The 12,370-nt window shown below is 38.5% G+C and overlaps 1 protein-coding gene across 2 annotated transcripts in view; it reads left to right on the plus strand.

The window, feature by feature from the left end:
- Positions 1-12,370, plus strand: part of NCOA7 (nuclear receptor coactivator 7) — a 147,406-nt gene that overhangs the window by 85,510 nt on the left and 49,526 nt on the right. For both annotated transcript variants that reach the window (XM_038526724.1, XM_038526725.1), the window contains exons 4-8: positions 3,178-3,257; positions 5,275-5,382; positions 9,534-9,647; positions 10,224-10,349; positions 11,738-11,922. In XM_038526724.1, coding sequence (XP_038382652.1) covers positions 3,178-3,257; positions 5,275-5,382; positions 9,534-9,647; positions 10,224-10,349; positions 11,738-11,922 — 613 coding nt within the window. The remainder of the gene's footprint in view (positions 1-3,177; positions 3,258-5,274; positions 5,383-9,533; positions 9,648-10,223; positions 10,350-11,737; positions 11,923-12,370) is intronic.

The following is a 12,370-nucleotide window of genomic DNA, read 5'->3' on the forward strand; positions in this document are numbered from 1 at the left end:
CCTATGTCTGACATTTTTCTGCCCTACCCACCCGTGACAGAGGAAAATAATTTTTTTTTAAAAGATTTTATTTGTTCATGAGAGACATACAGAGAGAGGCAGAGACACAGGCAGAGGGAGAAGCAGGTTCCCTGCAGGGAGCCCGATGTGGGACTCGATCCCAGGACTCCAAGATCACGCCCCGGGCCGAAGGTGGCGCTACACGGCTGAACCACTGGGGCTGCCCGAAAAGAAATTTTTGTACTGATTCAGGTGGACAAGTTAACTTTATCCAAAAAGTTCAGCCCGCACCCATTTTGCCTTTGCAGCTGAGCAATCTGGAAACCCATGAGTGGGTGGCATATGGCAGTGATCTCTCAGGACCAGAAAGAATTATGCACGGTTTATGGACAGGTGTGGTCCAGAAGCTGCCACAAATGGGAAAAGTAAGGGCCCTGGAAATGGGAAAGGCTTGCGAAGGGATAGGAAGGGCCCGTTTGGAAAGCAGGAGCACCTAGACTGAGGACTGTGGCAACAAGGAGAGGGGCAGGAGTGTGGGACAGACGAGAGCCGGCATATTTTTCACCAGATCATAAAGCCCTAGAGTTCTGGGATTGGGCTTTTTGACAGGCTGTGCAAACTCTCCCCTCCACAGATTCTAGGGTCTGGGGGTCTGAGAAACCTGCTCTCCTCTTCCTGAAGTAAAGTAGATGTGGCCACGTGAGGGTGGGGAGGTCATACTGGTAGAGTCCGGAGGAATTTCCAGAGTCTCGTTGGTTCTGTGAATGGATCCGATTGGACATAATAATGACTGGACAGGGACTCTAATGACAGCACCTATTCCTTTCTTCTTGGTTTTCAATTATTAAGTAATCTAAAGGAAATACTTAAAAGGCTGTTAAATACCACATGGATTAACTCTCTTCATGTGTCCATGTTACCTTCTCAGTACGCTCATAGTTGTCACGTGGGTGCAGTGCGATTGGTGAGCTGCGTGTGGGGTGTGGGATGTCGTAGGACCCCCGAGCCCATCACACTTTGTAGTTCACGGTGTCGCATCCCTGGGTGGAGCTGGGCTCCTTGTTGTTCATTCATTAATGTCTTTGTATCTTCCTTCCCCACTCCCGCTTCTCTCTACTGCACACACTCTGTTGGGCGTGTAGACCACCCTGTGGACGTGGCCTCAACAGATGTGCGGTTGTGTGTACCTAGTTCACATATACCTCATGGTATTCTTCTGTATATCCTGGTCTTTTTCTGTTGATGCAAACATGCTGCAGTGTGTGCTTCTGGCGTGATATTTCTAATTACTGCCTAGAAGGCCGGAGCGTAGCTACTACATTTTGCTTACCTTCCAACTTTCTGCTGCCGCAGATGATGCTGTTACGTAGATTCTCCAGCAAGTGACTCTATTTTATATAAAGTCTATACCTCCTGGGAAGGGTGTATGTTGATTGCTGAGTCATATGGGCTATATATATATATTTGATTTGCTGGAACGGCTGTACCAGTTAACATCCCTACTAACAGTTCACATCTCTGCCAACACTAAAATTGTCCAACTTTCTGATTTTTGCCATGCTAATAGATGTTAAATGATGTCTTAATCTGCATTTTTCTGATCACATACAAATTAGAGCATCTTTTCATAGTTAATTCAGTTTTGTATTTTTTTGTCACTTTAATTTTTTACCCATTGCAGTATGTCTCTCTGGTTTTCCGTACCTGAGTTGATCATATTAAGATGTATGTAACCATGAGAATTAATTTAAATCATAATGTAGCTTCTAAACACTTAGGTTGACCTGTTTTGACCTATAAAAACTGCAAAAAGTCTGCGGCCTCACTTACAATGTGTGGTTGGACCCATTGGTCTTCCCAGATTTTCAGCTTTATAAATAATATTGCACTAATCATATGTTATGATATATGGCAGTTTTCTTCTTTTGATTTTTTCCGTAGGTTAAAACCCTAAGAGAAAGGTTACTGACTCAAAGAATGAACATTTTTATGGCTATTGTTGCATATTGACAAATCACTTTCTAGGACTGTTGGTAGGAATGTAGATGGGTACAACCACTGTGGAAGACAGTATGAAGGCTCCTCAAAAAATTAAAGATAGAAATACCATATGATCCAGTAATTCTGCAACTGAGTATTTACTCAAACAAAATGAAAACACTAAATCAAAAAGATATATTGTAGCACTATTTACAATAGCCAAGATATGGAAGTAACCCAAGTGTTCACTGATAAATGACCGGATAAAGAAGATATGGCTGTGTCACATATATGGAGAGAGGGTGGGAGTATTACTCAGCCATAAAAAGTAATGGAATATTGCTATTTATGACAACATGGATAGAACTAGAAGGTATTAGGCTAAGTGAAATACCATATAATTTCATTTGTTTATAGTATCTGAAAAGACAAATGAGCAAACAAAACAGTCTCTTAAATACAGAGAACAAATTGGTGGTTGCCAGAAGGGAGAGGGCAGAGAGGACAGGTGAAATAGGTGATGGGGATTAAGAGGTGCAAACTTCCAGTTACAAGATAAATAAGTCACAGAGATGAAAAGTACAACATAGAGAATATAATCAGTACTAGTGTAATAACATTGTATGATGGACATTGGGTAATGTATAGAATTGTTGATTCACTGTATTATTTTAATTATACTTCAGTGAAAAAACAAAAAATAAAAGTGTGGTATTGATTTACATGCATCATATATATCATAACTATACTAGCTTTACTTTAACTCCATCATTATGTATTATCATTTGAAACATTAATAACTATAAAACATTACCTTGTTATTTGTGCTATTTGATTATTGTTAACATAAATCATTTATTCAGGTGTTCATTGATGAATAATATTTTTTTAAGAGTATGGTCTATTTGTGCCTTTAGTCCATTTTCCTAGTAGCGTATTTTTTGTTTTCTTTAAGTCAGTGTGAATGTGTTGTGTTTTTTTTTTAAGATTTTATTTTTAAGTAATCTCTATACCCAGTGTGGGGCTCCAGCTCACAACCCTGAGATCAAGAGTCTCATGCTCCACTGACTGAGCCAGCCAGGGGCCCCGAAAGTTAGTTTTAATATACTATAAATCAAAAAAATATATATACTATAAATCACCTTTCCTCAATCCTTGAAAACGAAATTATTCATTTACATACATTTTATTCTTCAGATGACAATCAAAACAAAACACACGATAAAAAAGAGAAGAAGATGGTGGTTCAGAAGCCCCATGGTACCGTGGAATATACTGTAAGTATAAACAGGAGGTATGAACATTTGTTAGCACCACTAGATCTGCATGATCTTTCTCCCTGACTCATCCTGCCCCTTAGCTGCACTCCTCTTGTGTGTCCATGAATTAATGAAGCTTCTTAAGATCTTTTCTACGTCATTCCTCTTCCCTCCGTATTTTCTCCTCGGGCATTCTCATGTAAACCTATGACTTGAATTACCTTTGATATGCCAATGATGGCCAATTTTAGGTCACATCCTAGACGTGCTTTCTGAGTTCCATCGCCACAAATTCACTTGCCTACTCATCATATCTGTCCACCTCCAGGCTTGGTATTTTTTCAGGAAGCAGCGGCTCTATCAGCCACACATTTCTACAAGCCAGAACTTTGTCCTTGACATCTTCTTCCCATGACTCTCCATGTTCACTCTTAACCTCCTGTGACCGTCCAGCCAGATCCCTTCATTGTGCTCTTTCACAGATTCATATTCCTTTACATAATTTACCTCAGTTTAACACTATTGGTTCATTAATGTGATTGTTATTTTAAGGTCTGTCTTGTGCCTTGATTTATGTACCGTGGAGACCCTTTTTTGGTCACCATTGTGTTTATGGCGCTTGCAGGGTACAGGCTTCTATATTGTTGAATCAGTAGATGACTAATGCTATGCCTGTGTCCACTACTACACCTGCATGGTATGTGTCAGGTGCTCATCTCTCTCCTGCAGCATGAACTCCTGGAGGCCAGGAGCTGTGTCATTTATCCCAGCTCTGTTACAAAATAAACACTCAGCGATAGATTTGTTTTAATTCACTTTGTAGTAGCATTGTTGAGGAGTGTTCTCTGACTTCTAATGAGAAATTAAGTGCTGTTGCCATTGCCTGGTTGTGATTTTCTCATGTGTATTTATTTTCTACTCATTATTCAGATGCTATGCCAGGCTCTATATAAGGCAAGCAGCAAGCCCTGATTCTTCCCTGGCATTTATTTTGGAATAGTAAATTATCTACAAGCCTTTCTAGAGTCACACAGAAGAGCCCGGCATAGGAATTTCATGCTCCCTGTTCTGTGAGCATCTCTAGGCATCTCTCTGTAGGTTATAGAATTAATCCTTTTTAGAAGAGATTTGGGGGTGGTTATTCCACTTTGCCATGGTCTACAATATGTTTTGATCCCCATAACACCTAGCACAGTTCCTTACCTCATCGTAGATACTCAAGAAGTGTTGGACTAAAAAAAAAAAAAAAAAAAAAGAAGTGTTGGACTATCATTAATAACCATATTAACTCTTAAGGCCATGTGTGTATCCAACAGTATTATCCACAAGCCCCTCCTAAGAAATGAGACGTGGCATTAGCGAGGAGATGCTTCACAACAATGATGCAGTGAGAGTAAATAGTAACCCCCACGTTAACTCCTATAAATAGGTGGTCAAGTTAGTAATGCAGATCTGCCTGCCTGTTTGATTTATAGGTTACGGAGGTAAGTTTTACTTAACAAGTTTTTTTTTTGTACTTGTCATTGAAAATAAAAGGTGATTCATAGCATCGTGTTTAGAGAACCATGCTAGCACTTACCGGATTGCTTATTTTGCTCCAGAACTGTCGATGTCCAAGCATCCGTTTAGTTTTAAACATTTAATGATTCCAGTATCTGTCCCAGGGTCTCTGACTTGATGCTACATTTATGTCTTATCGTGATTGATGTAACGGCTCCAGATGGCTAACGTTTTTCTCCTTCCCTGAACTCCCTATACACAAAGCTAAGTTGTGCCAATGTAGATTTAGAAATCTATTAGTGGACACTGAAATTTGAAAATAAGGGAGCTCAGAAATGAATTGATCTAAGACTTTGCTCTTCCGTGGTTTTATTAAGACTTGAGAATGTATTCACTTTCTTTTTCAGAATAAGTCTGGATAGAACTACTTTTCATTCACTCATATCACAAATAGATTAATGTTGTCTACTAAAAGGAAAGGTTTGTTTTTTGTTTTTGCTTTATACTTTGAATCTTGTTTGTTTGATTATTCTAGGCTGGAAGCCAGGACACCCTAAACTCCATAGCCCTGAAGTTTAACATCACTCCCAATAAATTAGTGGAACTGAATAAACTTTTCACACATACTATTGTTCCAGGCCAGGTAATTCTTTTCTTGTTGGATATTACTTTTTAGAAGTTTTGCATTTATCTTTTATTGCCATTTTTGATGCTTCACTGTTAGTGTCACGGGATTAACATTGGTGATAATGTGCATTGGTTCAACCTTTCCCTTAGATCAAGAATTTTAAAAGCATCCTGGAATTGAGGAACTGTTGAGAGACGAAGGCTTTGCAAATGGTTAACACAGTTTACTTACCTATCATTAGTTTATGTCGTGGATGTTCCCTTTGACATCAGGAGAAGATAAATTTGGCTTTTTCGTCAATGTAACTCAAATGTTTTTAGAATGTTTAATTTACAAATGCAAATTTCAGTTTATTCTACTCCTGGGATACATAATGGCCATCATTTGATTTTAAATTAGCAGGATTTTGGAGTGCCTGGGGTGGCTCAATCAGGTGAGCATCTGACTCTTGCTCTCAGCTCAGGTCTTGATCTCAGAGGTCATGAGTTCAAGCCCCGAGTTGGACTCCACACTGAGCATGGAGCCTACTTTAAATAAATAAATAAGACAGAATTTTGGCATTTTTTTTTTTTATTTTTTTATTTTTTTTAATTTTGGCATTTTTATCTTGATTTGATACCTGACAGAAATGGTCAACCAGCCAAAAACAGAGACATTTACCAGGACTATCAAGAAAAAGCCACACAATTTTTTTCCCCCGGGTTTTTTATACTTTATTTATTAAACTGAATGAAATTGACTAATTGTGTAATTTTGCCACTCTTGGTTAAACCAGCAAATTCTTTTAATATGTTCCACATGTTTGATAAGATATTCTTGTATTTTTACTTTAAAACTACATTTAGCCAATAAATATTAATGAGGTACTCATTTGGGAGATCCTCCCCAAGGACAGGTTTCCAGTCCTATCCATGGAACTGTCTGGCTGTCATGAGTACCTTCTGGTTTCATTGTTGACTTACTTGAGCATCTTCCTGTATCTCTACAGTATAGTGATATTTAATTCTTTTAGAATAGATAGTGCTACTTCTAAGTACGACTTTATTGAGGAAGTGGTGATATTGTTCTTTGCATTTCATTCAAGGGCAGCATATGAAGCCAACAGGCCCTAAATTGGCCAGTCTGTGTTATGGTGCTTTTAATATTTATGCTCTTGTCAAAAGGAAGAATTAGCATACTGCCAGTACCAGTTAATGGAGGGGAGATATGCATTAAAACTCTTCAAAAACTAATAAAAATTTATCTCCGGGAAAATTAATAGTAGATTTGTCCTTTTTGGAATTTCTTATCATCTGGAGTATTGCTGCATAATATATCACTGACTCATAGCAGAGAACCTAGATATATATTTACTAATTCAAGGCTAAAGACTGCTGGAGTCTAGGAACGTAATTTAGAATTATTTCTTTCTTTTTTTTTTTTTTCTTAACTATGTCCACAAATAAAATATTAGTACTAGGTAAATTAAAGTCCAGTAGCCAGTAGGAAGCAAAAGGAGTGTTTTAATGTGACAATTATAATGGAAAAAAATGCCAAAAATAGGAGCCCTCAAGCTTTGTTTCCGACTGACCTTGTAGTAGCTGTTTGACATGAGCAAGTCCTCGGTTTCCCTTTTGGATCTCAGTTTCCTAATCCCTGAAGTTAGGGGTTGGGCCACAATATCCCTGATGTCTTTTCGAGCCTTTGCTATGCTGTCCAGCTCTTATATAACTGAACAGTTACATGCTATTGACTGTCCCAGGACCCAGCTGTAATCAGGATTTTGCTGACAAAGAAAAGAAATCAAGAAGAGTGAAATTGAGGGGCTTTCAAAAACTATAGATAACTTTTTGTTTTCAAAGATTTTTAAATACTTTTAGTGCCTGAAGGGGTAGGTATTCCTTTCATCTCAGTGGGTCTGATAACTCAAAGCTGCTTTTATCTGCTCTGATACCAAAACATTTGAGACTCACCCTCCTAGAGACTGATTTGATGGTGCCCAGGAGGTAGGAAAGGGAACTGGTCTGACTGGGCAAGTGACCACATATAAGAGGTCATTCTCAGCGGAAATGGAAACTTCTTGAACTAACATCTTACTATAGACTTTTTGTTGCTTAAAAGGCCAAAACCAATAGCAGAAAAGCTTAAATAACTGAGGCATAGAAATTTCTTTAGAAGTCCTGAGTTTGGCTGTTAGTTTGGATGCTTACATCAGATTTCAGGACATGTACAAAAATGTACTCTTTCAAGCAGTTATCTTGAGCACATGCAGAAGTTAGTAACCTTGCAGATACATGGCTCAAGTTGTTTTTATAATCACTGAGTATCTTAGCTGCACATGCTTAGAACAATTTCTGAGCTAAAATGATGACAGGTTTGTTTCACGGTAAAGAACTTGAAGACCTCAAATCCCTCATTTGCCTGTGTGTGGGAGCAGACTCAGTTATTCTCAGAAGTCAGGAGGTAAACTTTACCCTTGCCCATGTTCCAGGTTGACTTTCCTGTTGAGGTAGCCCATGTTCTTACTGAGCTTTCCAGCATCCAACAGTCACCTCTGTTTACACTGCAGTGAACTGTGTAAGCACAGGAATTATCCCTTTGATTTGACATTTAGAACATGCCAGACAGTAGAACTTAACCTGTATTGCCTAACACTTGTCAAGAGCTCAGATAAAATATATATATATATATATATAAATGGAGAAGTGCTTGGAAGAAATGTCATCTCTTGATTCCTCTAGTCTAGATACATAAGGTAAGTAAGAGCTGTATGCCAAGACCATATCATTGTAGCCTTCTGTAAATTGCTTTTATGGAACTCTACACTTTGGCATTTGCCAATGATCCACATTGAAGATGTATAGATAAAATATTAAAATATATATATTTTTAAATATTTTATTTATTTATTTACGAGAGACACAGAGACAGGCAGATACATAGGCAGAGGGAGAACAGGCTCCCTTCAGGGAGCCTGTTGTGGGACTCGATCCCAGGATCCTGGGATCACGACCTGAGCCGAAGGTAGACGCTCAACCACTGAGCTACCCAGGCGTCCCAAAGATGTTATAAAGAACAATTCTCCAAAACTGGTCATTGCATTAACTGTCTCTGTGTCATCAAAGACCAGTAGTTTCAGCTTGGGATACTCTTTAGGAGACTTAATGAGAAAATACGTAGAAGAAACCGACTTGTTTTTATCTTATGGAAGTTGAATTCTGCTGACTAATGACGTCCATCTCTTTGCGTTGTTTCTTCGGAAACCCAACCCATTTTATGGCCCACCTCTCAATGAGTGTTTTGGTAATTTTGGACCATGTAGTTTCAGGAGTCATTAGTCCTCATTTTACTTATTGCTCTTTGATGTTGGTTTTCCTGCCTTTATCACAAGGTGTCTTTTGTTGTTGCCTCACATTTTTTTCTGGATTGAGGAGAGATGTAAATAGCAAAAGTTGAAATAGAGACAGGATGGGGAAGGGTGATTAACAATATTGAAAGGTTTTTATGGGAATAGTGCTGAATTATGTTTTATGACATTAGAAGTCCTCATTTTAAGACTGCATATGATACATGGCAAAATGTCACTTGTCTCAATATAAGCATGTTGAATGGAAAGATCATAATAACATCTCAGGAACCAGTACGTTTTGCAGAAGGAGGCTCTTGTGAACAGTTCGGGAGATTTTAATTTTTGTTTTTAGATAAGCTGACAGTGATAGAAGAGAAAGTATTGAGATTATTGATCCTACTTTGTACAGCTTATGATATAATGATCTTATTGTGTTAGCACTCAGGGCCTGCACACTACACTCCTTTCTCCTCTCTTTCCTTGTGCTATTAGTACCCTTCCTTGAAGCTTCTTCCCTCCCTATTTAAATCTCCCATAATGATCAAAGCTCCTCATGGACCTACTTGCTTTATATGATGTGCCCAGGGTGCTCACCCACCTTATTCTCCTCTTCTGTGAGCTCCTGCTGTATCTATAGATGTGTCCCATACCTTTTGCACTGCACATATTCCTGTTTCTGAGTATTGTTTCATAGATTAGTCTAGAAGGCCCCAAGGTACTTATGAGCTTTGCAAAGCCATGTACTTAGCATGTTACTATACAAAGAGCAACTGTTCCAAACACTGCCTAGTGTTGCCTGCCTGATTCTTGGTACTCAGCTTTTCTTTCCCATTCGCAGGTCCTTTTTGTGCCAGATGCCAACTTTCCTTCCAGTACCCTAAGGTTATCATCATCTAGTCCTGGTGCTACTGTCTCTCCTTCATCATCAGATGCAGAATATGATAAACTGCCTGTATGTATGCCATTCATGAGCTCACGTTTGTATTTATCAAATATATTTTTTGAGTTGTAGAATTTTACACGTTGTTTTTCACTTAGGTTTTTATCTGAAATCTCCCCAAATGGGAGATTTGTTATTAGTTGAGAGAATGCATCTTATCAAAAAGAAACCTGTTCATGTTTAAGGTCTCAGAGGCAAAAATGCATACCTCGTTTATGTAAAAAGTGTGAAGTTAAACTCTCCGTGAGACTGATCCTTTATTTGTACTTCTTTTACTCTTTTTTTCTAGAGAACTTGAGCTGTGAGCTAAATATGAATTCCTTCATTTAGATTATTTTCTAAAAACATTTGAGCCATTTTTACGGTTTCATATGTACACATTTGTTGTTGCTTAAACCTTAATTTAATTTGGATATTTACTGTATTTGTGATCATTTTTAAAGGATGAAGGATATTTGCCTCATTTTCATGTTTAAGTTACATAGAAACAAGTTCCTTATGGGGAATTTAAATGTCTTGATTTTCTTAAATAATCTGTTTTTAAAAAAAATCCTTTATTTGATTTTTGGAATTTTTGCTTTCTTAAAGGATGCTGACTTAGCAAGAAAGGCCTTAAAACCCATTGAAAGAGTCTTATCATCCACTTCTGAAGAAGATGAGCCAGGCGTGGTAAAATTTTTAAAAATGAATTGTCGATACTTCACTGATGGAAAGGTATATAGCACTGTAATTTGTTTCCTTTTCTTGGACTCAATGGAAAACTAAAGTAGGTTCCAAATTACTCAAGACAGGAGACATTAAAATATCTTTCCCAAAGTTTAACTTAAGATTTTATGTAAGTGTCCATTAGTTTTCCCCTGTTGGATGCCTGGCATCTTACTTATTATAGGATCCTCTGTGGCCTTGGATTTATCATTTCATGTTTAAGTTCTTGGCCCAAACATTGCTAGGGAACCAGTATAGGATAGGATATGCTTGACAGCAAAGGCTGGAGTTTGACTCGGTGAATTTAAAATCCAGTTCTGCTTGGAACTAGCTTGGAAACCAAGGACATGGTATTGGAGTTGCCTCAGCCTCCACTTTTCTCATCTATAAAATAGGAACAATAATAAAATTTAATCTGTAGGGGGGGGGTAGTAATAAAATAATAAATAAATAATAAAAGATGGTTGGTGTGTTTTACAAAGAGCAGATCCAACTGTTAGTCTCTGAAGAAGGGGTTATGTTGATATATAAAGTGAATTCCTATGTTCATAGTAGAGACTTCATGCCGGGTTCCAAATGGTAGGAAAATACATTATTGATATGCATTTATGACTTCTGCAACCAAGGATAAGTAATTCTTGAAAAATGAAAAATTTCTCACAAAGATGATCAGTTAACTCAGTAAGAGAACCAAGGTAAAGAATCAAGGAATCTTCTGTGTCCGGGTTCTCTGGTAGGTAATATCCCTGTGGCCATCTATAAAATAGTACGCTGACCAAGCTTCAGACAGAAGCTCCCTCCAAATTACTGGATTTTGCTATTAACTTCCATAGTTTACTATATTCATTTCTGATTGCAAAAATTTCATATCCCTATTTGTGTCACATTTTGCTGAATGTGGCCTTTCTAAACATTTTAGAGAAAAATATTAGGGCTCTCGTTGGGCACCATGGCTCTGAGACAGATGCTACCGTAGCACAGTAGCACTCACTTGTTGGACACATGGTGAACATGTGCTGAGCGACTCAGAAAGCACCCGGTTCTCAAGTGGAAAAAGCACTTGGGACAGCCCTTCGCAATTTATAGTGAACGAGGGGGGGATGTGGACATAGGCGTGCAACCCAGGATCCCACTACAGTTGTGCTACGGCAGCAGCTCTGCCAGGAGGCTCGGTTGTCTGCACTGGCGAGGCAGCTCTGTTTTCTCTGCCTCACCGCCTAGCGCCCAGCACTGCATTTCCTCAGCCTGTTGCTCTAGCATCTTAAAGGGGATGCAATTGCTGCGTAGGACGCCACAGTTCCCCGGGGCCACCCGAATGGCAATGTGAGTTCATGAAAGCCACTGTGGTGGTTGCATTTCTGCTTGTCATGATTCTGTTTTGTCCCTTTCTCCTGTAGGGCGTGGTCGGAGGCGTCATGATTGTTACTCCTAACAACATCATGTTTGACCCTCACAAGTCTGACCCCCTGGTCATTGAAAATGGTTGTGAGGAGTATGGCCTCATTTGTCCCATGGAAGAGGTGGTTTCCATTGCTCTCTACAATGACATTTCCCACATGAAGATCAAAGATGCCTTGCCATCGTAAGAGATATTTCTTTGTTAATCTAAACAAACAAAAAACTTAAAGTGTTTGGAGAACTAAATGCAGTTAAAAGGTAGGGCATTGGCAGGAGTGAGAGATTGTGTAGCGGTGAATTGGAAGGTGAAAGATTTGTGCAGTAGATTTTTTTTTTAATTGAAAAATGAGAAGAAATGGAGATAAAGGGGAAGGTTGAATGTACAAAAATTGAAAGGAGAAAAGCAAGAACACCAGCACATAAAAATGGTATTTCTTTGGCTTATTTTTCTGAAAAGCAATGCATGTTCTTAATGAATTAATAGAAGAAGAAATGAAGTTTCTCTGAAAGAATTTTAGTCAGGTTACCAATAAAAGAATAGCTTTTTTCTCTCCATTTAGTTGTTAAGCAGAGTTCTGTTCTCATTCACACTCTAGCATGGGCAGTCCTCCTAACTCACATCTTCCCTTAGT

This window comes from Canis lupus, chromosome 1 (genome assembly GCF_011100685.1).
Source record: "Canis lupus familiaris isolate Mischka breed German Shepherd chromosome 1, alternate assembly UU_Cfam_GSD_1.0, whole genome shotgun sequence".
Taxonomy (NCBI): domain Eukaryota; kingdom Metazoa; phylum Chordata; class Mammalia; order Carnivora; family Canidae; genus Canis; species Canis lupus.